Source organism: Suillus discolor (assembly GCF_016758755.1).
Source record: "Suillus discolor strain FC423 chromosome Unknown F5147scaffold_6, whole genome shotgun sequence".
NCBI lineage: Eukaryota > Fungi > Basidiomycota > Agaricomycetes > Boletales > Suillaceae > Suillus > Suillus discolor.
The window spans coordinates 209,503-233,197 of record NW_024541253.1 but is presented as its reverse complement, the minus strand read 5'-3'; the positions used below and the strand labels follow the sequence as shown (position 1 = coordinate 233,197).

At 49.9% G+C, this 23,695-nt stretch overlaps 8 protein-coding genes across 8 annotated transcripts; 1 reads left to right on the top strand and 7 right to left on the bottom strand.

Annotated features, from left to right (window-relative positions):
- Positions 1–1,442, bottom strand: F5147DRAFT_672911 (uncharacterized protein). The gene has a single exon (XM_041435696.1). The coding sequence runs from the start codon at positions 1,361–1,363 to the stop codon at positions 359–361; it is 1,005 nt and encodes a 334-aa protein (XP_041297551.1). The 5' UTR covers positions 1,364–1,442; the 3' UTR covers positions 1–358.
- Positions 1,391–1,792, bottom strand: F5147DRAFT_548886 (uncharacterized protein; the record flags this gene model as incomplete). The annotated part of the gene is made up of 3 exons (XM_041430372.1): positions 1,391–1,447; positions 1,502–1,570; positions 1,622–1,792. Coding segments are annotated over 3 exons (297 nt in total), but the record flags the coding sequence as incomplete, so codon positions are not given.
- Positions 1,793–6,501: 4,709 nt separating this feature from the next.
- Positions 6,502–7,769, bottom strand: F5147DRAFT_672894 (uncharacterized protein). The gene is made up of 4 exons (XM_041435695.1): positions 7,258–7,769; positions 7,071–7,201; positions 6,812–7,019; positions 6,502–6,758 (listed from the first exon to the last, which is right to left on the bottom strand). Exons 1-4 carry the CDS (start codon positions 7,368–7,370, stop codon positions 6,683–6,685), a joined length of 528 nt encoding a protein of 175 aa, XP_041297549.1. The 5' UTR covers positions 7,371–7,769; the 3' UTR covers positions 6,502–6,682.
- A 450-nt stretch (positions 7,770–8,219) lies between these two features.
- On the bottom strand, positions 8,220–10,598 carry F5147DRAFT_672893 (uncharacterized protein). The gene is made up of 5 exons (XM_041435694.1): positions 10,460–10,598; positions 10,050–10,385; positions 8,935–10,015; positions 8,486–8,858; positions 8,220–8,426 (listed from the first exon to the last, which is right to left on the bottom strand). The coding sequence occupies exons 2-4, from the start codon at positions 10,268–10,270 to the stop codon at positions 8,532–8,534; spliced, it is 1,629 nt and encodes a 542-aa protein (XP_041297548.1). The 5' UTR covers positions 10,271–10,385; positions 10,460–10,598; the 3' UTR covers positions 8,220–8,426; positions 8,486–8,531.
- Positions 10,599–10,671: 73 nt separating this feature from the next.
- On the bottom strand, positions 10,672–11,779 carry F5147DRAFT_605052 (ubiquitin-conjugating enzyme/RWD-like protein). Its single transcript, XM_041432316.1, has 7 exons — positions 11,723–11,779; positions 11,649–11,660; positions 11,446–11,560; positions 11,294–11,389; positions 11,201–11,236; positions 10,919–11,144; positions 10,672–10,866 (listed from the first exon to the last, which is right to left on the bottom strand). The coding sequence occupies exons 1-6, from the start codon at positions 11,735–11,737 to the stop codon at positions 10,969–10,971; spliced, it is 450 nt and encodes a 149-aa protein (XP_041297547.1). The 5' UTR covers positions 11,738–11,779; the 3' UTR covers positions 10,672–10,866; positions 10,919–10,968.
- Positions 11,780–11,917: 138 nt separating this feature from the next.
- Positions 11,918–12,519, top strand: F5147DRAFT_768805 (BTB/POZ protein; the record flags this gene model as incomplete). Its single annotated transcript, XM_041441003.1, has 5 exons — positions 11,918–11,941; positions 12,002–12,125; positions 12,185–12,230; positions 12,287–12,415; positions 12,471–12,519. 5 exons carry the CDS (start codon positions 11,918–11,920, stop codon positions 12,517–12,519), a joined length of 372 nt encoding a protein of 123 aa, XP_041297546.1.
- A 211-nt stretch (positions 12,520–12,730) lies between these two features.
- On the bottom strand, positions 12,731–15,155 carry F5147DRAFT_768804 (Metallo-dependent phosphatase-like protein; the record flags this gene model as incomplete). The annotated part of the gene is made up of 12 exons (XM_041441002.1): positions 12,731–13,004; positions 13,065–13,202; positions 13,258–13,462; positions 13,515–13,735; positions 13,792–13,869; positions 13,919–14,088; positions 14,145–14,290; positions 14,344–14,455; positions 14,505–14,603; positions 14,664–14,689; positions 14,738–14,951; positions 15,021–15,155. 12 exons carry the CDS (start codon positions 15,153–15,155, stop codon positions 12,731–12,733), a joined length of 1,818 nt encoding a protein of 605 aa, XP_041297545.1.
- Positions 15,156–15,507: 352 nt separating this feature from the next.
- On the bottom strand, positions 15,508–18,509 carry F5147DRAFT_568220 (uncharacterized protein; the record flags this gene model as incomplete). Its single annotated transcript, XM_041430892.1, has 7 exons — positions 15,508–15,558; positions 15,611–15,658; positions 15,711–16,279; positions 16,364–17,519; positions 17,575–17,966; positions 18,013–18,298; positions 18,354–18,509. 7 exons carry the CDS (start codon positions 18,507–18,509, stop codon positions 15,508–15,510), a joined length of 2,658 nt encoding a protein of 885 aa, XP_041297544.1.
- Positions 18,510–23,695: the final 5,186 nt, after the last annotated feature.

Genomic DNA, 23,695 nt, shown 5'->3' with positions numbered 1-23,695 from the left:
CCGATGCAACTTGGCCACATTCTCGCATCTTTAGTACCTACTGCTAGACCTACTCGCCGGTCCCACACAGTGAATTTGAGCACGAGCTCGATACAAGGAATCAGAAACATGATATCAGAGCATATTTTACAATGAGCTACGTCTCTAAATTCACTAACACCTAAGACTAGACATACTTGGATTTGATTTGGTTGATTTACAGGTACATGTAGCGCAGAAGCGAGAATGTACATGCATCCATGATTCCATGTGTACAGTGCAAACCATATAAGTTGTGATGCGATGCTATAGCCTGACCAAAAATAGATATTATATGTAGGAGACCATTGAAGATAAAAGACATATACGACGACACAGCTCACCGCCACCATGGAGGAGGACCAGATGTCCCAGGTCCTCCCGGCCTCGCATAGCCACTGCGAGTTGAATTGCTTCTTGAATCTAGTCCGCCATCCATGTTGAAAGATCCAAAGTGCTGTGCAGCTGCATTGTTGGGATGTGCGGTTCCGTGAGGTTGGTTTCCCAATGAGGCCACGTTGGTCCGCGTTGTACCATGGAAAGATTGCAATTCACCTGTCGCCAGGGAGTATGAATCTAGTATGTTAGATGTAGTAGATGTAGATGACGACGACGATGATGACGATGACGACGACAATGAGCCTGCGGTTTGAGGAAAAACTGCGCTAGACATGACGCTCGATGGAGGCGCTCCGAAGGTGCTCCGTGGAGCTGGCACAGGTTCATGGAAACCAGAAGTCGCACCTATGAAGCCTGTTCTTCCGATTTCATAATCGACTTCCATTGGAGAAGATGGGAAATGTGGGCCGCTATCCTGCGTTGTTTCAGGCACTCGACGAGTGGCTCGATTTGTCAACCCAAACCAGGAAGTCGGGCGTGAAAGTGCTGGGCGACTTGACACATTAGGACGAGGTCCGCTGACGTTCTGGACGGATGGGAAAGTGCGGGGTCCCGTACTGCTCTGGGCTGCACTGGCAGTTGAGCTGGGAGGTTGATGATAAGGATCTAGGAACTGTGAACCCTGGGATTGCTCTGGACGTGGTGGGTGGATGTGAAGATAGTGATGATGATGGTGATGGAAATGAGTTCCACCACCATTAAACCTTGACGTCGCCACCGGCTCTGTAGGAGTACCAACAATCGTTTGGGCACGTGACAATGATTGTGGTTGGGTACCACTCCCTGATTGGGCATTAGACCCTCGGCGAGCGCGATTGATTAATTCACTCAAACGCATGGCAACAACCCCAGAGGAAGAGTCTGAGCTCGATGTCCGGCCGTGATTGCCACTTGCTCCCACTTCAGGTTCTCTTGACCCTGACCCACCAGCCCCCGCACTTGTCATTATGCTTGCCTTATATGGGCATTTTGGAGAATTCTTGACCTTTTTGCGACAGACAGGGCAAGTATTCGCTGTCTTGAGCCATTGCTGGAAGGGTAACTCGTCAGCAAGCGAAAGAAAGACAAAAGAAATCAAGTATACCTCCAAACAAGCTTTATGCAACCAATGGGTACATTCAACGAGCTTTGTGACAGGATCGTCGCGCCCATACTGCAGAAGAAAGGTAAGATACGTCACTGGACGAATTTGACAGATACATACATCATCCAAACATATTGGACACCGTGTCTCGCTGTCTTCCTTAGCCCATGCTTGATAGGTTCCCGTTGGAAGCGAGGCAATGACGTCGGCAGGTGTAGCTCTCGACCTGACTTCCCCAAGCGTTTCGCCTAGCGACAACAATCCCTCATACGAAGAGTCAAATAACTCATCCGGCTGTATCCGAAAAGAGAAGCATAAGGAACATTCCAGTAAGCACAGCACAACACAGCACACGCACCATATAATCACCCATATTTCTCCTTGCCACCGTCCGAAACATCGATCTAATACGAGTACCCTCTGCTCGTGACGTTCCGCGTGTGAGGCCAGCCCGCTGCCTCAAGGTGCGAATGGGTGTCCGTTCTTCGGGTGGGGCCGCTTCTTGCCGTTCTCGAGGCCGGTCTGTAATGTTTCGGTATGGATTGTGGGTGATAGTAGCGGAACTACCGGAGGTGAATGATGATCCGGAGCTCGTCGGAATAGATGAACCTTGAAGCAGTGGAGACCGCCATGGAAGTAATGTGAGGCGATTAGCATTCCCAGGTCTTCCGGGGGGGCCCTGGTGTGGCTGAGAAACATTGCGCCTGGAGGCTAAGTCAGATCGTTCGTTGTTGGGGCCATATCGCTCCATCATTTCACGCATGGTTCTCATCCTTTCATAGTCGCGATCCTGGGGTTGTATCAATGACTCCCATGAAGAGTGGGGGGCAGGGTTGTGTGCGGGGGCGTCACGCCTACTGCTAGACCAGAATGGATCAAGAGGCAGACTTTGAACACCTCTCTCTGCTTCATTCAATCGATGCCTCGCAAGATGTTCGCCGCTCGACTGTCCTCTCAACGGAGGGACGCGGCCCCGTGCAGCAGTGAAGGCGCTATTGACCTGTGTGGATGTGTTGTGAGAGTCGACGCCAAAAGCCAAGGATGTTGCTGAAGCAGCAGGCTCTGGCATCATATGCCTCGATGTAAACCGTGCACTATAGTATTAAGGAACATTCAGCAAATGGTTCGACGGGAGTTATACATAAACACTGACCTCGAGGCTGCTGTGCGTTCCCTTCCACGCCTTGGCTGCACAAATATGTCAGTGCTAAATACATCACGTGATTTGTTTAAGGGGGACACACCGATATACCCAAGTAAGAATCCATGTCATCGCTATCGTTATCTTCATCCGAGTTTCCGAAAGAAAACGCAGTGGAAAGTTGATGAACAGGAGGTACAGGCTCTGGTTCTGACGCACGGAAATCACCGCGTCCTTGATTCGCTTGTATCGACCGCCGTAACGAATCGCGGTATATTCCAGGCGGGAACATATCCAAGTTAACGCTGCTGAAAGGATGAGATCTCGCAGGTGTGTCACCGCTGGGCACCTGTGGTCGTTCCAAAGACATGCGTGGTGGAGAACGCGAGCGAGCAGTACGCAAAGTGTGAAGAGGTGGGGTAGGCGGACGATAAACATACGGTGGCTGCGCGTTTCCCTCCATTGAGTTTGTTGAACTCGGAATAGCGTTGATTGTAGCGAAAACAGGGTCAAAGATGCTGTCAGCTGGGTCTTCAGAAGAGATGTGGTTGCGGTCTCTTGACAGAGATCTGTTATTCGCACTTCTTGTCTGGGAATGTCTGTGTTCGGATAAAATCTCTGGAAATCGGACTCTCTCCCATTCGTTCAAGCCTCCTCGCCGAAACTGAGAAGGTGACCCAGAACCGTTTAATGCAAACGGTCTTGGAGGAAGATCGCTTGTTCGACTGGACGCCAAAGAGTGGGAAGATGTATTTGAGGGGTCTGCCTGGCTGGCTATAAGACGCCTCAAACGAGCAGCGGCAGTTGAAATGTCGGAATTGTCTCGAGCAGGCTCGTCGGAGTTGGGACGAGAATCAGACAATTGGGTGCGAAGATGCGCCCTAGCGTTGGTACGACGATGCTCTGCAGCACTCTCTGACACCAATGAGTTGCTGGACAGTGTTGTAGCGGAGGTATACAAGCGGGAATGAAAACGGTAGCGAGCCGGAGGAGGATTTGGCGGCTCATGTCGGGAAGGCGACCCAGACAATGAACGAGCTGATTGAGAAAGATTAGCGAATATAGTTTGGGACAATGCGCTGCACCTTACCAGTTTCCACGCCACGCTCCAGTAGCCCGCGGGCATTATGAAGACCTTGGATGATCTCATGCACACTATCTGGATGGGAGGGGTCATCTTCATCTTCATCATTTTCGCCGGTGATATCGTAACGGTTGTGAACCATCGCCCTGCGCCGTCTCTCGTGATCAATGGAGTCCTCTCCACCGAGACCCGCTAAGTAACGGTTAAATGACAACTCTGCTTCGTCGGAATCTTCAATTGCCTGTTCTCTGGAAAACGAAGAAAAAGCCTCGGAGAGAGGGCGAACTACCAATATTTGTAAACAACAGGGAAAAATTAAACATAAAAGCCATACCTAAGTGACGCGAGCGTTCAATACCTGATCTAGCGCGCACAGCAGCCTCTTGGTATCTGTCAATCGAGCGAGAAGGCGATGGGTTATGGTCCTGGATTGGATTCGAGGCATCCCGGTGTCGTTCCTCGTCAGCAGCGTAGAAGTGAGAGATAGAGTCTCCAAGCACTGGAACAAATTGTAACTTTTAGTCAATATGATCATCACCTGTGTGGGAGAGAGAACCGACCAGAGGATGACGCAGAAGTGCCTGTTGACGTACGCGCAGAGCTCATGGATCTCCAGCCGGCATCTGAATGGGTAGTACGTCTTGCGGCCTGCGGCCTAGTATCCAAATCTGAATTTGGTGGCTCGAATGTATTGTCAAGGAGTCCTGGACGCATAGTTACGTCTGGCAATGACGCAACTGGCGGTGAAGAACGGGAGGGAGTAATAGTAGCCCATGTCAAATTGGATGAGCCAGAACTTGGTACACGATGAACACCTTGCCTGCCGACTACATCGGGCGACGACGCAACAGGCGGTGAAAGACGGGAAGAGGCAAGAGCAGCCCATGACAAATTTGATGGCCCAGAGCTTGACCCACGGCGGACACCTTGCCTGCCGACGGGTCCATTTAAGGTATCAGTATTGTTTCTTTCAGTTTGCAGGACTGACGGTACGGAGGTAAGTGATCCGTTGGGAAGCTCGTCAGATTCTCGGATAGATGCGTTCGTCCTCGTTGATGAAGAGATTGATGGAGATGGGCGGTGTGAAGGATGAGGGGTGTTGGAAGAACGTGTAGGATTGGAGGTGTTACTTGATGAGGTAGTATAGCCGGGACGTGATGATAAGCCTGTCAGCGGGCAGTATGTAATCAGTGCTAACGTGTATGTAACAGATCAAAGAGACAACTACCATCTGATGCTTGGAAAGATAACGAGTCAACCTGTCTGGGAGCCGCAGCATGTGTACCCCCAGACCCAATGGAAATAGTTGCATCGGTGAAATATTGACCACGGCGATCCTCCCCAGATGTGTGTGATGAGCCCGGTGAAGCTCCAAAATGAGTCCAATCCCAGCTGTCAAATGCTTCGGTGGTATCATTTGACGATTCGCGTGGGGACAGAACGGGAGATGCGGTAGGGTGCCAAGACGGAGTACGTGAGTGTGAACGCCGGAGGACTGCAATGTGGCTATCAAATTCGTTGAAGCGTTCTATGGAGCTTCTAAGAGCGTCGTGTGCAGTAGAAGATACTGCTTCTGGCGGAGGTACAGGGCGTGGGATGTCCAAGGAAAAAACAGAGCTATCTGACATGTCCTCATCCTGAGGTTCGGTCTCAGTGCTCGGTGGCACAGGCGTTGGTGAGACCAAAGTACCCGGAGTGGAAACAGTGGCGGGAGATGGATAAGCTGAGGATCTCCTGTTCTGGTCAAGAGAGAGGTTATGGTTGTTGGTAGTAGAGCCCTCGCTCAGCGAGGCGCTCGATCGCGCGGAATTGTACTCGGAGGACATGGAAGAGTCCGCAGAACGATTACTGACAGAGGAGCTGCTCGTACTCCTTGCCCTCTTGTTTCTTTCATTTCCGCCGCCGCTGCTACTGGAGCCTGTCGGGACGCTATGGTTTGTTGTGCCACTCCCGCTGGCTTGAAGAGCGCTAGTCATTGGAGAGCCCGAATCATAGCCAAACTGTTCGAACGTCCGCTTGAACGACGTTGCATTTGGTGCAAAAGAGACATGGAGATGAGAGGGATACTCTGAAGACATGGATGCAGACCACAAGGTCTACTGAGAAGAAAGAACAAAGGAAAAGGGGGTCCTAGTACCTAGTCACGTAGTGATGGTAATTACAAGTCCCACCCTTAACGGGCATATACATGCTGAGTCAATTACACTGAACCCTTTTCTCCGATCATCGTCTCTTCATCAGAATCGCTCTTCGTCAAGTAATGCTCTGAGCTCATCGCAGGATCCAGTGCATAATACGTGTTTCTGTCAACGCAATTCCCATGATTGCAACGAGGAGCTAGAACTAGAATAGCTCTGGTTCAACATGTGCGCAACGTTATCACGGCCTACCGTACCATCATTCTATCCGGAATGTTTGATTTCGGGCACCTCAGCCGCATAAATTGGATGATGAGACGTCCGATGTTTCAGGCGGCCGTCGACATCACCATACTTTGGGCTCCAAGCAGCTCTGGGCAACAGTACGGGCATTTTATTGTTCTATATGGGATTTCTTTCATCCTGGTGGTATTGCTGCACAGGATTCGGAGAGAACACGGTGCGGTATCAACATGTCGACAGGCCACAGCTGGCAACGCCTGCAGTGATTAATTTACCTCCACAAATCGTCATCAACCAAGTGACTAAGTGCATAGTCACCCGCTGTGCGTGTTGCACTTTTCGTAAGTCCAACATATTATTGTCTTCCATTACGGCTAACTCCAAGCAGCTCCAGATATGATGGCAAAGTGGAGTCACTCGTTGCATATTATGATCAGGGTGTGTACGATAGTAATCTCAAAATGTAAAATTAATTTACCAACATAGTGTATAGTGTATGACGTTCACACTGCTGTTGCATTTCACCAGGACGTGTCAACTTGGCAGCATCACGCATGCAGAGAGGCGCAGCTCTGCTACGCCTTAACTCGATGAGTACACAATATTCTCCTGCAAACAGGAGTTCCCAGCGCGCAAGAACTGTGTGAATTTCTGATATTCTCACGTCAGCATAACCCTCTATGTCCGCAATTCTGGCAACTTACCTGCCCACAGAACAGGTGAGCAGGCTGACAATTATAAGTGTCATGCCTGCAAAAGACGCCGCTAGGATTACCCCGACCATGTATACTTTCAAAGAGGTTTCGTCGATGTTGAACGTTCTGAGTATGCAAGTATTGGGTATTTCCGGGTCATTTGTTGCTGTACTAGGACCAATCAGCAAGGGCCCGGTCACGGTCGGCGCAGTCATCACTGGACACCGGACATGAAGCTTGCGCAATGATTCAAGTAGGGCAGACTCACTGCTGGCCACCGATCCTGCAACGGTCGCAAGTACAGAAGCCGTGCTTCCAGACTCCGGCGTATCCGAGGCAAGACTTATAAAATTACGACTGCTTCCTATAGATGAAGAATCCGGGTAAGTTCCCTGCGTCCTGGAAAGCAAATCCCTGTTAATTTACGAATACGCGATGGACGCGGGATGACATACATGATGACAGAGGATCCGGCAGTAGATGCCCGACGTGCCGTATTGGATCCTGCAGGTATAGCCAAGATGATGATGGCGGTATGAAGTAACAAGAACATCATCATAAGTTTCATGCAGGGCGGGTCAAAAGATCTGGGGTGTGATCTTAGGCGCGTTCGATGGTTGACATTAGCTGGCTTTTGAACCAGCAAGCGATCATACACAACGACATCGCTATGGCACGTACGAGATAAGCATTCCACAGTGTCATTGGTATAGCATGTTGGTTAGCTGTCGTAGCAGCTGCCGCCCTCGGAAGCACTCATACAACGTGTACTTGGTTTTGTATCAGTGGTTGGTGAATGTGGGAGATTAATTGAACCACCCTATCATGTTCCCTACGTTATCTGATATCATTTTATCGTAACCACCCAGACTCTCCGGAACTCAAGAATCAAAACGCAGATCCACTCGAATGGGGGGTTTTCCCTTTATCTGACATCTAGGTTCATAGAACATTCTATCATAAGACGCCGCCAAGTATCAGTATTCCAAAGTCGACCAGCCGTGGACGTCGGCGTAATACACTCAAACCGCGGACTCGGGACTGCTCACAAGCAAGGTTCCGAATATTTGCGCAGTACTGCAGCTGACTGCCTTATTCGAGAATGCTGCGCCACAGCTCGTTTTGATGCTTTCCTAATCTAGATCTCATTTAAATGACATGGTTTTCCAAATATTTTTCGAAAAACATAAGGATAAGGCTTTTATCATATGCTGCTTGACTTGATGTGACAGCCTTTGGTTATTGTATAGGTGACGCTGCTTTTACATCACCAGGTACTCAGAACCTTTGAGAGCATGTCAATGAAATTGGCACATGCCCGTGGGGGCGCCGGGGGAGCTAGGCTCTCGGTTACATTAATATCGCTGCCATTCCACCCGATTGACAACTGGACCTTACAATTACTATAACCTGACCCTTGGCTGACCCTGCCACTGAATTCAAATATCTCTAGCACGCAGTATGGATGATAGATACATCACTACGCAGTAACAACTATCTCTCTCAGTAGCAAGTCTAGAGACGTGTATACAAATATATCTATGTACACTATGTGTGTGGATACCGATGCCAATGTGAGAAACCATATATGCCGCAAAACAACCTAGCCAGGATGAGCTCAGCCCCATCGAGACGTTTCGTGTAAGATTACACTGCCCATGAGAAAAGAAAACACATGCATACTTGCAAGAAAGCAGTACCCTCCGTTATGCCATAAACACATATTCAATCAAAACGGCAACCGCGATGACTCCCACACCTCGGGGAACGGGTACCACATAGCTGGCAGCTGACACAGCTCGATAGCCCCTCCTTTGCTCCGACTGATCTCGAAGTCTAGCCACGCGTCCTGATAACGGTGGGTCCCTGCGCGTTTCCTATACTCAAACCCGACTTTGCCGAGAAGCTTGAGGCCCGTCGCGAGGGACTTGGCACAGTCTTTGCGTACTATGCGCCATGACTCAAATTCATCGACATCGTCGTATTCTGGGAATTGCATGCAGATGCGCAGGTCTCGAAGAGCAGATAGAGGGGATAGTGCTTCGAGGAACTCTTGCTGCGGCGATCACATATGCCAAAATCAGCCCATATTTAGCGTCAATATTTGATCAGGCCTGAGGGAAGAGACGTACCCAACTTGATACCGATTTACCATCGTGGTAACCACACCGCTCAATCTCTAACGTCTGAAGGTGAGGGCAGTTGGAGGTGATGGACCAACACACGTTGGGCGTTAGCTTGTCCTCGATGATGATGCGCAAATGTTTGAGTTCACAGGTGCTCGCAGCAATATCTGCGAGCACATGGTCAACTTCTGCTTGGCCAAGTGCAATGGGCCAACGAGGAAGGTCCACGATAGCGAGAATGGCGAGTCGTTGGAGAGATGACATGTGGTTGAGAATCCCACCAAGCTTGCAAGCGTTTGATATGGCGAAATCAGTAAGAGTGGCGAGCTTTGCTGTGTGCGCCGGATCAGGAGGATCATCGCGCCCAAGGACATGGAACTCCTGCGCTTTACTTTGCGCGAAGAGTAGGCGCAGATCCCGCAACGCATCCATACGTGCAAGCACGTTGAAAAGCTGCACGTGCGCTGGCGGCTCATACGGCTCCGTGACCGGTGCATTACCGGTGAGCGCAAAGGTTTTCAGAAATGGCCAATCTATTCTGGCTAGAGCACCAAAAGAGCATAGACTACCGGATAGCTCGAGATGGGTGATGTGTGCTGCGTGCGTCTTGACAAATACGATGGAGGCTTGTATCTCTTGGACTTGCCTCCAGCTGGCCTGCGAGCGATACTTCCTCCTCCAGTCACGTATGAAGTACGTGATATCAGAAAATCTCGGATCTGTTGGTCCATCACCGATGCGAAGCGTCTGGCCAACAGGTGTGAGGGAAATCTGCTTGAGTGTAACGGGGGAGATAGATGTTATGCCTATTTGAAGCGGCGTGTCGATGAATATGATAGCGCTGAGGGATCGCGATAGACCCAACGATTGAAAAAGGGACCGGGGTATGACAAAGGGGCAACTCAGTGTCACCTTCGATAGTTTGGGCATTTTTGCAATCGCCAAATTGAATTTGACCAGGTCGTGAGGGACATAATTACCATCTTTGTCCAGTGTTCCCCACTTGAGGCGAGTAGGGTTCTGTCCATTCGTCAAACCATTCCAGCCGAAAGTGCCTTGGCGCCGAAAATCACGGTGAATCTTGATGCTATGGGAGGGGGAAACGACAACGACAGGCTTACCTGATATATGGCCAGAGGGCCTCAGGGAAGAAACGAAGGCCAGATTCATCAGCCTTGGATTTATGAGGCCACCGCACCTCAGAGAAGAGGTAGGGGAGGCACGATTCGCGGAAAAATCGAGATGTGCTGGCAAGGGTCAACAGCGCAGATGGCGAACCTCCATTGCTAGACAAGAGATCGTTGATGAGAATGTGCGTGATGTCCGCGTTCAAGATGGACATGACGGGACGAGAGGGATATATCGTATGCACGGTGTAAAAATTGGAGAAGGTATTTGGACTAATCGTGTTGGGTGCGCAAGGCGATTAGAAGCCTTGTGACTTGTAGTAAAAATTTCTGGGTGCAGTGAGGCAAGAAGACAGGTGGTCAGCACCGTTCATTCTGAAGCCTTGTATGGTGCTGTAACGTACAGACGAGTATCACGGAAACCGCGAACTTAAAGCGCACGTTTGGCTAGGAACCCGCCTTTGAGGAGGGTTCTGGTTATGCTGGTGGTTGATCTTGAAGCCTGTGCTATCAAGCCTGTAAATATGGCGAAGTTAGTCTGAGAAACGCCCAAAGGTGTCAGATCAATCGTGCCGAATTCACAGGCTCTAGACTTAGCCGAGACTTCGCGATCTAGACCACCAATTTCGGCCCAAACCATTCGTTGGACAAATACAAATTGTGCTGCCCTTACGAGCGACTTACGAAAAAATGAATGAATGGATGACCACATCAAGTCCCCTTTCCTGGAGGCCACGTCTAATTTGATCTAAGTGCACAAACCCCGCATCCACGCCGAATCAGAATTAGAAGCCAAAGGTTGAAGTCCTCACTTCATGTACAAATTAACTGCCAGGGTTCATGCTTTGCTATACTCAACTTACAACTCTCTTGCCTCCAGACTCTCATAATTTCCAGATATTCCACCTTATTATCACTTGGATGCATACTTCTCCGTCCATTCCCTGCTCACTCTTTGTGCGTCCTTCTCATCCTCCTTGTAGTGCTTGGCCACATCGGTAGCCAGTGGGTCATCGGGATTGGGCGCACTCAGCAAAGCTTGTATCGACAACAAGACTGTCCGAATTTGCAATGCAGGGGACCACTTGTCTACAAGGCAGTGGCGTTCAAACCGGTAGGGACCAGCACCAGGTACCCGAACGCACCTTTCAAAATATCTAAACAGATTCTACCCAGTTTATCTGCCGTAGCGAAGCATATTTAGATTGCGCAGGCACTATGGTAATCTAAGAGCTCACCGATGTTTGGGTGGTATATCTTTGTGAGAAATCGCACCTTTGGGGGACTCATGGGATATTCCTCCGGCAGGAATAGTTCCAGGTGAAATACGCCCTCTTACCGAACGCTTCAGCATTCCGACAATGCATCAATTATAATCTTGACAGCTCACGTTGGAAAGGACTGCCATCAGGCCCTTGAATCGTTACGTCAAAGTAACGCAGGTTATCCTCGTGCGGTGCAGCAGTGATTCCAGGCGCGGGGTCTGCGACGAGACGCTCAGTTTCCTATGCGAAGAAATGAAGAATAGATAAAAGAAGCATGGTCAGGGATGGCTGACTACTGGGAAGATGCTGTAGACATGATTGCACACACCTTGATGATCCGCTAGATAAGTACCAGATCATATTCAGAACATATTACTTCGGAAAATGATATTGAACACCTGCCTTGGGAAGAGCCATATCTAGAGCTCAAGGGTCGTGCACGGTGGTAGACAATGAATGAGATGGAAACGAGATCATTTGGCGCAGCGGACCCACTTGGGAGTCTATGTACGGTATTTTGTTCTCACGCCTTACATGTTACCAATTCAAGAAACTTGTGGCATGCCAGCCTTCGCCACACCCAACGGTGAGCTCATAATGTCCAACGATGTTCAGATGAATGTAAACCGATGTGTCAACATATCGACTACCACGAAATTGTGCTGATTCACAGCATTCCAGGATGCAGGCGCTGAAAAGCGGGATGACTGGGTAAAAATCACCAGTTCAGACGGCTACTCCTTTCTCGTGAAGCGAAGTGTCGCTGCGATCAGTGGCACCCTCAAAAACATGCTTAGCGAGGATAGTGAGCTCCCATTCCTTTTGGAAGCTTTGCTATGGTTTCCGAACTATTACACACTACAGGTAGTTTCAGGGAGGCAATTGCCAACACATGTCCGATCAGTGAACGGTGGGTGGCGACCCGTTTAGGAACCTGCTTTGTCCTCCCCCTAATAGCCTAAATAGCGCTGCGGTAGTCGAGAAGGTCTGTGAGTATATGTCCTTTAAGGCTTACTACGAGGGGCCTGGATCCAAGGAGGGTGTTGATGTGAATGAATTCACCGAGCGCATACCGCCCGAGGTGGCGTTGGAATTGTGTGTCATATCATTACCTGTTCCATTATGATCTGAATCAACTTGCATCGACTAGGCTCCTTGCGGCTGATTATTTAGAAGGTGTGCTTGATTCTTGTGTATAAGGTTCACTAACGCCCAGCATCATTCAGTATAAACTCTTTCAGACATTCATCTCAAGTAGTCTGGAGTAGGCTACTAATTAATCTTGATTTGTGGTCGACCTATCTGTGCTGCATTTCATTCGTTAAGTAATGTACTAGTGTGGGCGTTGAAACAGGAATCAGAGGTATCCTCGGGCATTGCAGTCTAGAACATCATGTCATCCATAGATCGTCACGCAGTCTCGAATCTCTTCAAAGGCATTGGTTTCCCTGTCACTTTCCTCCCAATCGCGACACGCTCAGCAATCCGTTCAACCGTTCCACCCTGAAGACCGTCTTCATCGGGTTCCTCTAGTGCCCGGCGGATCAATTCCTCCATACTCACTCCGTCAATGTCGCCGCTGCCGCGGCGCCGCATACTCGGTGCTGGTATCACAGGGAAGTCAGTCACCGAATCCGTTGGTTGGAATATCGGCAGACGCTCATTCAGTAGATCTGAGCGGCGACTATGCGAATATAGCAGATGAGAAAATGTCCGCGACGCGAGAATTGTCAATTGTACTTACGCGTCGGCGAAGTTGCGAATATAGTGCCTCATTTGTGTCCCTTGCGCTGTGAGCAAATCTGACCCGACATGGCCCAGACCACCGATGGACTCCTCTCCTGCAACCGCAGCCAATTCTGACGCGTTCTCGGCCTCTTCGCTGCAGCCAGCCGAGTGAGCATTCCGCACTAAATCAAATTGCAGAAATCACGGACCGAAGAAGTTGGAAGACCCGTTGCATCTTTCCAACCGCAAGAATCTTGTTCTTAATCGCCTGCCTACGTGCTGCAACTTCGGAAGGCGGCAAGGCAAGGTCCGTAACGGCCCTGCTGGCTTCATCTCCCCCTCCGATGGAGACTTCGGTGTCTTCTAGCTCTTCTGGGCTGCACGTTGCCAGGATCGCGAGCAACATCTCCGTGACTGTAAACCTTACCGTAAACAAACCCTGATTTGTGAATTCGTTTCAACTTACTTTTAGCACCGACGAAAGGCAAGCTCCACGTGAATCCATCCATGAAATTGGGAAGCCAGTAAGGATGAGAACTCGAGTTGTACTGACGGATAGTGATGTTCTTGTTCGCATATTTGATCACTGCTCCGCGGTTGTGATACACATCCAGGTAGTTTGGCGCAGAAAACACTGTAATGACGGAGGGAAACTTCTTCGTCGGTGTCTTTCTATACATCAGGTATCTGTAATTATTATTTCAGCAGAGAACAATACAGCATACCCTAATCAAACAACTCACCCTGCATCCTGAGCTTCGTGCCCACGCACAATCCCCAGCAAGTTATTGCGCTCCAGGAATTTGCACGCCGCCTCGTATCTTCAGTTAATTCAGACTAGGAAAAAAGATCGCACATGGCAACACTTACGTGAAGAAGTATGAACACCCTCGCACCCCGTTATGCTCGAACGTGGTGCCAGGAGGCAGGGGCGGACCCTGCTGTGAATGTTCGTGTTCATATCCAAAGTTAACCACAGGATCGGACCATAAAAGGTCGCACAATAAGCCACTCGATCCAGGCTCCTGGAACCGGTCGAGCTACGTCCTAAGGTGAGTCCGGAACGCACTCGAGTCGATCACAGAATCAAACACACCCTGCGCACATCCTCCAAAGTCACCAACTCTGGTGAAAGACCCCCGTGGACGCAGAAAAAGCGGTTATCTACGAGTGCTGAGACTGGAAGAGCGCAGAATGAAGCTATACAAGCCTCGTACACTGCTGGTGAATATTTATGGAGACCTATGATCACATCGTAAGCATTGTATGACGCAGGTCGCCGCACAAGAGCTCACACTCTCGTTTGAAAGTGAAGTATTCGGTTAAATGTCGGCATTCGTGATTGCCTCGTAGTAGCGTGATATGCTTTGGGTATTGGAGCTTGAGCGCATATAGATAAATCAGACACTAGTCCAAGATCAGAACGTAGACTTCTGCAAAGGATCTAAATGCTCACTTCGATTCCAAAATTTCCACGATCAACATAATCCCCGAGGAACAGATAGGCATTATCAGAAAAATTTCCACCGATCTCCAGTAATTTCATCAAATCATACTGTCCCCACCCCAAAACTAGTTAGTGCAGGCGAGCAGAAGAGAAACGTGGATAACGCACATATTGCCCATGGATATCCCCGCATACTTGAATCATTCAGCTCACACGCCCACTCGTGCCCAGAGCGGACTCACTTGTCACAGGACTCTCTACGTTCACAAGGTTAGGTTCTCGAGTCAACAGCGAGGTCGCCTGGTGGATGATATACAAAGCCTGGGCCTCAGTCAGACGACCCTCGTGGAAGAAATGGTGCTTCAGAAAATCTGGATTGGGAAGCAGTTCGCCGTATGCCGCATTGTGCATGAAAAGCTGCTCATCTGTAGGATGGAACCCCACAGGTTGTGGAACCTGTGAAAAGAATGGAAAGATCAAATTTTCTGTATTCTGTTCGTGGTTCGACCTCGGACACTGACTCACGCTTGGTACTGCGCGATCTTTGTAACTCACTCCGGGCGCGTTGCTCCACTGGGGAGTTCCTCCAGGAATGACTGGATCCCGCTCAGGGATCTGATACAAGGCAGACTGGAAGTACTCTTGATTACTGCCGGCCATAGGTTGTGGAGGAATGTATGCGCCAAGATTGCGGTAGTGAGAGGTGGAGTTAGTACAGCATAAACAAAACGGATCTAATTATGGAGAGACGCCCAACTGTCAACGTTTCAACTCCTAGCGTCTGCAAACACTCAATCATGATAATGTCGCGCGTTCCGCGCTGAGCTGGTCGTCTGGGCGAATGATGCAGCTGATAAGATATCGGTTAATAAGTCCGCACCCCGGCAGAAATAGAACACCTGGACTCTGGCGTAAGAATTTCAATCACTGATATTACATAGTTTTTACTAGATCTACAAGCCCGAAGAATGTCACCGAAAGCACAAGACGCAAACCCCGCCGATACGTTCAATCAAAGTGGTATCCCGTCATACTCGTCGTAACCCAGAGTAAGGTTCAAATTCTATCAAGAAATCAGATTGCTGACACCCCGCAGTTATCTTGGCGGAACGCACCTGTAAGCACTGCGTTGCGGCGCCCTTGAGAAGATTGTCCAAGCCACCCTAAATTCAGTTAGCCACATGTGACATGTCCTAGCATACAGGACAAACATACCACGACAACAGCTCGATCACCCTCGCTGTGGACTTGGAAACCTCCCACAGTCCAGCCGTGCTTATTCTCGATGTCTGACAATCCTGGGACGCCCGCTTTGACATGTATCAACTTCTCTCCACTATACTTCTCTTCATACAGGGCCTTGACATCCCGTGCAGTCACCTTCTCACTAAGCGGCACGGACAATGTCGAAATGATACCGCTGAACCAAGGTGCAACAGAGGGTATGAAGGCAACTTTTATGGGGTTGGTGGGATCTGCGAGCAGACTGGATAGGTGACGGCCTGCTTCGCGCTCGTGGATGTGGTCTGTGAGCGAATACGGACGGAAACCGCCAGCAAGGCTCTCTGGTGTGACCTTGGGCACCGTCGTCGGCCTGCCATCTGCGTCGCTCGTGCCTGTAACGGTCCCAGCACCGCTGTACCCCGAGATGCCAAACACCGTAGGCTCAGATGCATGCTTTACGTACTTCAGTAATGGTGCGATAAGCAGTTGCGTGGAGGTGGCATAGCATCCAGGATTGGATATTCTCTTTGACTTTCGGATGCCATCACGCCCATAGAGCTCTGAGAGAGTCGCGGAAAGAGAATGAAAACAAAAAATACAGGTAAATTTGGGAGTTCAACAAGGTATTTACACAGACGCCTCACCAGGCAACCCATACTTCCACCCGGATTCAAAACGGTAGTCCGCACTCAGGTCGACAATGACACTTGATTCACCGGAACTGCGCACCTTTGCGCCACGGTCAATTGCATCAACAAATGGCTTGCAGACGCCATTGGGGAGCGCCATGACCCACGCATCAACCTCTCCGTCCTTTTCCATTCGCTCAACGTCCTCGACAGACAAGTTGCTGTGAGTGATTGAGGACTTCGTGTATCCCTGCAGAGGGTATCCTGCCAACTGTCGAGATGAGACATGCGTGAGATCGATGTAGGGATGGCCGGAAAGAAGGGTTGCGAGGGCCTGTCCTGTGTACCCGCGCGCTCCGATCAAGGCGAGGCGCTTGGGCTCAGTAGATGTGGGCTGCGAAGTGACAGCAGTTGCGTACCCCCGAGAGCCGGAAGGTACTTGACGACGGGCAAGGGTAGAATAAGACCTGGTGGCACCGGGGAACGGTTGTTGAGGGGGAGCAGACGGTCCTACAGGCAAGTATGCCCTTTCGAGCCTGCCTTTGGCCTCGAAATCCTTGACAATCCTCTGCACCTCAGCAACATCCTGCACGCCATACCAGAACAGGCTCTTGCCGGCGCGCGTGAAGCTTCCATCAGCACGCTCAAAGTGCCAGGAGCGGTTGTCGTCATCGACCTTCGCAGTCCAGAAGAGCTTGCGATGATCTTTCTTGATAGCGTTAAAAACATTATCAATGACATTGTTGAGAACTCCGCTGCGAGAGGCGAGAAGCTTTGTCATTATTGGCACTTCACCTTCAGGGTGGGTGACAATGGCGACCGCGTCGAGGGGCTCATCGCCGTAAATGGTATACGGCGTCTTTTGGAGGCTGCTGAGGACGCTAGTGACGCTTGAGACGCCAGATTGTACCTCTGGATCACGATCGTGGATGACTTGGCGGAAGCGATCAGCGCCGACACTCTCGATGCTGTTGTGTTTGAAGAGCCGGTAACCACGGCGGATTAGGGTACCAGCACCGCTGTCGGTGAACAACTCCCTCTGCAAATGATCGGCAGAGATGACAGCAACAGAGGAGGAGCGGGGTAGGTGGTCAAGGAGCTCCTTGAATTCACGCAGCTTGAGTTTGGTACCGTACTTGACCCACGGCTCCTTCATGAGCTGTTCGTACTCCTACAAATAGAGCAATTAGTGTGCTGACGATATTGTAATGTCAGATAGAATGTACCTCATCCAGATTGATGACGTCCAACTTTTCGCCTGTGACGCCGTGAAACATGCCACCTTTCTCATTCAGGAAGACTATCTTCATGGGCTCAAGCTCCTTGGCAAGTTCTCCGGCAGCAATGTCAGCATTAACATTGAGGATCTGGCCGTCAGGTGTCTCGGCTAAGCTGGTGAGAATGGGCAATGCGCCAGCCCTGATGGAGGCCTCGATAGGACGCTTATCAACGCGAGTGATATTTCCGACAAGGTTGTACTTTTCTTTGTCGAGATAGTCGGCAGTGAATACACCAGAGGTGATAGGGCGTGCACGAGTGCCTAGCTGCTCGAGTGCACCGACAAGTTTTAGGTTTTGTTCGAGAAAGACTCGACGGGCGATCTGCAGGGTTTTCGCATCTAAAAAGATATTAGCCTAAGAATAGAACTAGTGGCTCTAACGTACCAGTGACACGAATTCCATCAATATAATCCGGAATGACGCCTTCAGACTCGATGATGCCGTTCAGTTGTGGTCCTGCACCGTGGAGTACTACGGGGTAGAGGCCAACACGATACAGGAAGCTCAAGCTGAGGGCAAGTTCATCTATTTGATCCAACACAGCTCCTCCGACTTTGATGACAGCGAACTTGGCAGGTTGAGAAGGGTGGGAGGAAGAGGAGAATATGCGGAGGTGTCGCTCGACTTCTCGCTTGGTTCCAATGGAGTATAAAAGTCTTGTTATCGTATCCTGTGTATATAGTACAATGAAGAAATGATGTTGGGCATTCAAACTTTCAACGTACCCTATCAGTCTGGGCTACCGACTGGATAGACCTGACAGACACATTTCCACAACGTCTGACTGCGGTAAGGGCAGCTTGGCGTTGACCAGCGACCCGAACAGCCTGAAATCTGGCGACCTGTGGAGTGAGGGCTGAAACACGAGAGGCAGCCAACATGTCTTGTAGTTAATTTTCTGAGCAGCAAAACAAAAAAAAGGTGTTTGCAGGAAAGTAAGTTGCAGAGTTCGAAGGGTTGACCAGTAACTTGGCAGTAAGTCCTGTAGGCCTAGGGCTACTACTTATTCAAAGTCCGAAGAGTATAGATATGTGATTGTAATTGACGTCGAACGTCTAAGATTAAAACCTTGTGAGTGATTTTGTCACTTGACAGCAGTATCAGCCACTCAGTCACCGGCTGTTGGTTGGTCGATGTGGGTATAGCGCTTGACTTGCTCCCACTCGGATCCCGGTTACTTATCAATGTTGCATTATACAAATAGATTTGCTGTAGACAATTTGCTGTATTTCTAGCTAGCAGTTTCACATAGATCAGAATTCTGCCAAGTATAATTAATACAAGTCATTGTGCTGAATTCGTAGCTTATGGGTCCAAGTTGATGGCGAGTTCGGGGCTGCTCAGAGCAGCAATTGGCAGATTGGCAAAGAAATGATTGTTTCGAGTATTTTTGCGTGTTCTAAGAGTAGGTTTACAAGATGATGACAATCTGTCAGCGACACCCTAAGTCTGTTGTTATAGCTCTGATGACGATCCCGTAGAAGGGAACAAGATAGATTGCTGATTACAAGACTGCGAGCAGCGATGGTAGAATAAACGAGGGGGACAGAGCTATTGACGAATGCGTGTCACGTGATAACTCAAGTTGAAAGTCCGCTAGTTCCGGAAATGGTCGGACCGTCCTTTTCATCACACAATCCAGACATTGTCCAGAACGCCTCCACGCCTTGTGACCCGCAGCCAACCACGTCAATCTCTGGGATAAATCCTGCAAGTGTGATTCCTTTATGATAACCTTCTCCAGCTCGTTCCAATCTATAATACCTCCCTCGAAAATGGGCGCCAGTACCTTGGGCTGGATGAAGCCGTGATATTGCAGTAAGCTATATGAATGCGTTCGAAGGAGTGACACGGTGATGTGCTGGAGCAGCTGCTCGACGCAAAAAAACCACAATATTATGCAAGATAGATAGTCAGATTCGAGCGCTGGAAAGCACTGACTGCTCGATCGGATGTGATGAGATACACTCTGGCAGCTGTGGAGACAAGAGTCGGATGTACGGAGACACTGGGAGGGTATACTGTCGCGGGTATGATAATAGGGGGTGCATTCTTGGCGTAACGGTGATGTCGGAGGCGAACAGCCTCGTGTCCTGGGCGCGTCTATTGAAATGACACAGGTTGACGCACCCTCAAGAATTCACTTCGACCGCGCCCGACGCCATCGACCTCCAATAAAATGTCGAAGCTCATTTCAATCACTACACCCCTGCGAGAGTTCAAAAGTCATGAAGGCTTCGTAACGGCAGTCGCAGTTTTTCCTGATAAACGACGGATGGTTACGGCATCATGCGACAAGACGCTTCTCCTGTGGGACTTGAAGACAGGTATTGTGTTGCAGAAGATGGAGGGGCATCTCAATCGGGTGTCGAGATTGGGAGTATCACGAGATGGGCAATTGATAGCAAGCGGTGATGAAGGCGGAGTGGTCATCGTCTGGCACGGAGAAACTGGCGAATCACTCACCGTAATCGAACCCCACTCCAATTATATCACCTCGCTGGATTTTTCACCTGATGGAACAGTGCTGGCCACTAGTGCGTTTGACGATAGAATGTCGACGAAACTGTGGAACACTAAAACCTGGGAGCAACAAGGAAATTCAATCGAGTGTAATGACCGTGTCTTCTGCCTTCGATATTCGCCCTCCGGAGAACTTCTTGCCATCGCAACAGACAAAAATATTCAAATTTATGATCCAGGCACGAGGGAACAAGTCGCATCCTTCAAGGCTCACACAAATTCCAACTTGTCACTCGCATGGACGCCTGATGGTACACGCCTTCTAACAGGTGGTGGTAGTTCTGACCCTACCATACGCGAGTGGGATACAACAACCTGGCAGCAGGTCGGTGATCCTTGGACGGGTCACTCTATACAAATCAATGAAATTGCCATGCATCCTGCTGGCACACTCGTCGCATCCGCATCCCATGACACTCAGAGTCATGTTCGTCTCTGGCGGCTCTCAGACCGACAAACCGTTGCCATATTCAAGCACTCATCTCTGCCGCTTTGCGTCACTTTTTCGATGGACGGCAATCACGTTCTCAGCGGAGGTGAAGATATGACGATCTCGGAGTGGGCAGTATCTCATGGTATTCATCCGAAGGCATGTTTCCGTCTTTGACTTGTACCATACAATTCGAGCATGTTTTGTGCAGATTCTAGCCATCACAAGAGCTCGTGATGCATGCGTAGATGGGTACTTGTTTACTGCCGAAGAACTACTCACGCAAGATATCAACACCGATGACAACAACCATACTTCTTATGCCCATCGCTCATTCGTGATGGCCCGACAAAACGACTGGGATCACGCCATTCAGGATGCTATCAAGGTGAGCGATACGCACTGATCATGGCCCACTTACAAAGGCTAACTCGACGGCGACATAGTCTATCAGTATTCGGCCCTCATTGACAGGCTACATCTCCAAGGGTATTGCCCTCTGCGGAAAAGGCCGTGTCTCGGATGCAAGGGCAGTATTTGATGTTGCATCAATGTATACGGACCAAGATTCACGAATCCTCCATTTCCTACTCTTGATCAAAGTACGTTACATTTGCCTCACATACTTTCCGCTTCATCGTGTATTTCAGGCCATTGCCCTTTTCAATGCAGATCAACATGACGAGGCCAATCTGCTCCTCAAAGAACTCGCTGCTGGTTGTGCCGATGCTCTCGCGCGTGATGTCGTGCAAGTGAGTAGCATCCGCACTTGGTTATCAACACCAATCTTTGCAACCGGCGCATCAGGCATATCTGCGTGTTCAACTCGGAATCAAGGCCTTGGATGGCGCACGTCACGAAGAAGCCGCTGAGCATTTTGTCGCCGTCCTCAACCCCAGCCCTTTCTCATCGAGTTCACCCATTCATTTTATGTACGAGGACTTGGTGATGGTGCGTAAATACACATCCGAAATCCTTTTCATAACTGAGTCCCTTGTCCAGCTCTTCGGCTGGGATCTCAAATCATTGTGGTTCACTGCAAACCAGAAACGTTGTCATACATTCCTCCTGGCAGGTAAACTTCAACATGCCGTCAGATCATACCAATACATGATGGATAATATCGATGAAGCAACGAAGGTCAGCTGTTATGAATGGTCCAACGGCAAGTCTCAAGTTCGCAATATCGCGCAGGCTAGAATCCTCACTCCCATTTCATTCAGCTTTCAAGCAAGAATGCAGCGCGCCTTTTCTTGCCAGCGGGGATGCTGCCCTCGCTGCAAGCGACTATGACAGGGCTATTGACCTTTACTCGGCAGTGATCGAACTGAATTCTGCGTCTGATGCTGCCTTTGCAAATCGTAGTAAGGCAAAGTTAGGCAAAATGCTATGGGAGGATGCGCTTGTCGACGCGCAAAAGGTGCGATGGCATCTATGTCTTCGTAGCCCATATTGACTCCAGCGGTGCATAGGTGACCGAGCTCAATCCTTCATCTCACGTTGGATACCAGTTGACACATGCAGCGCTGCGTGGCGCACAACGTTACGACGAAGCTGTTGAAGCGTTCAAAATCATGTTATCCAAGTTGGACGATTCTCCCGAACTGCAAATGCAAGGTAAGCCTTAGAACACTCCTCCATAATCTCGAAACGCCTATCTTGTTCTGCAGAACTGCGTCGGCAGTATATCTGTCCATCCGAAGCAGAAGACATCATTCAAAGAGCTATTTGGATCGAACTCGAATATGCCCCGCTACGTCTACTTAATACTTCTACGGGTCTTCTGTGCGATCGGGCGGCACAAATAAACGCCTTCAAAATGAGTGCAAAGTACAAGGAGCTTTTGTCATGCGCAACGGAGCATTCAGACCTCCAACTGGACCGCATCAAGGAAGTGGTAGCAATGTACTTCCGCTGCGTCATGCTATCACACAGGTGGGAAGAGAAGGAGGCGGTGCTGCACGACATCCAGGATGAAGATGTGCGCGAGTTGAAGGAAATTGGCGGCATCACGAAATTGCAGTCGTTCTGCAAAGTCGCTCGTGATGCTGGGTATCGTTGGGCGTGGATGGACACATGCTGCATCGACAAGAAGAGCAACACCAAGCTTCAAGAGTCGGTCAACTCTATGTTCGTTTGGTACCGCCATTCTGCGCTCACCATCGTCTATCTATGCGATGTCCTTCCTTCATCCCAGCCCGGTGCACTGGCGAGGAGTGTTTGGAACGAGCGGGGATGGACCTTTCAAGAATTCGTTGCTCCGAAAGTTGTTATCTTTTATCGCAAGGATTGGTCATTATATCTCGATGATCGCTCTCCCAACCACAAAGAGTCCCCTGCAATCATGAAGGAGTTGGAGGATGCGACGGGGATAGATGCGCAGACCCTGGTGACCTTCCGCCCAGGCATGAGCGGGGCTCGAGAGAAACTTCAATGGGCATCGAAGCGCGTCACTACTGTACAGGAAGATGTCGCGTACTCATTATTTGGCATCTTCGGCATCACCCTACCTGTCATCTATGGCGAGAAGAAGCAGAACGCGCTCGGGCGACTCCTGCAGGAGATCGTGGCTCGGTCGGGCGATATCACTGTCCTCGACTGGATCGGAGAAGCTTCCGAGTTCAACAGCTGTCTTCCAGCCCATATCACCTCCTACGCCGCTCCTCCTCGCACCCTTTCACCTTTGTCTGAAGATCATATTCACACGCAAGTCCTTTCGCTGCGACAAACCGTGACCGCAGATCTAGCATTGAAATTTTATAATCAGCTTGAAAAGCTTAGAGCTCCTCGCTTTGCAAACTGCAGACTTCATCTTCCTTGCATTTCATTCCGTGTCACGGAAGTCAGACGGAGGCGCGGTCTGGACCAGGAGATTCTCATGACGTATCGAATCAAGGCAGAAGGGCTTCACGACCTGCTGGTCACCACTGAAGAGGCCCTAGTTCAGTTCTCGCGGGCAAAGCCCATTCGGCGCACGTTCTTGCTTGTCCGTCCATGGGATCGGCATCTCCTCGGGGTACCTGACTTTACAGAGCAGTCTGACTTCGCAGATGATACAGAGAGTATAGGAGATTGTACCGAACACGGGTCTCCGATGGACTATGACGAGTTACC

Excerpts from the sequence above, each read along its gene's own strand:
- F5147DRAFT_672893 (XM_041435694.1), bottom strand. The coding sequence starts at position 10,270 with ATGTCCATCTTGAACGCGGACATCACGCACATTCTCATCAACGATCTC. Across the intron at positions 10,016-10,049 it reads GCCCTCTGGCCATATATCAG|CATCAAGATTCACCGTGATT; the intron begins GTAAGCCTGTCG and ends CCCCTCCCATAG. Across the intron at positions 8,859-8,934 it reads GTAAATCGGTATCAAGTTGG|CAAGAGTTCCTCGAAGCACT; the intron begins GTACGTCTCTTC and ends TGATCGCCGCAG.
- F5147DRAFT_605052 (XM_041432316.1), bottom strand. Across the intron at positions 11,390-11,445 it reads TGATGGCAGTCCTTTCCAAC|AGGGCGTATTTCACCTGGAA; the intron begins GTGAGCTGTCAA and ends GCGTTCGGTAAG. Across the intron at positions 11,237-11,293 it reads GATATACCACCCAAACATCG|ATAAACTGGGTAGAATCTGT; the intron begins GTGAGCTCTTAG and ends TCGCTACGGCAG.
- F5147DRAFT_672894 (XM_041435695.1), bottom strand. The coding sequence starts at position 7,370 with ATGAAACTTATGATGATGTTCTTGTTACTTCATACCGCCATCATCATC. Across the intron at positions 7,202-7,257 it reads GCCGGATCCTCTGTCATCAT|GACGCAGGGAACTTACCCGG; the intron begins GTATGTCATCCC and ends TTTGCTTTCCAG. Across the intron at positions 6,759-6,811 it reads CTCACCTGTTCTGTGGGCAG|AAATTCACACAGTTCTTGCG; the intron begins GTAAGTTGCCAG and ends TGAGAATATCAG.
- F5147DRAFT_672911 (XM_041435696.1), bottom strand. The coding sequence starts at position 1,363 with ATGACAAGTGCGGGGGCTGGTGGGTCAGGGTCAAGAGAACCTGAAGTG.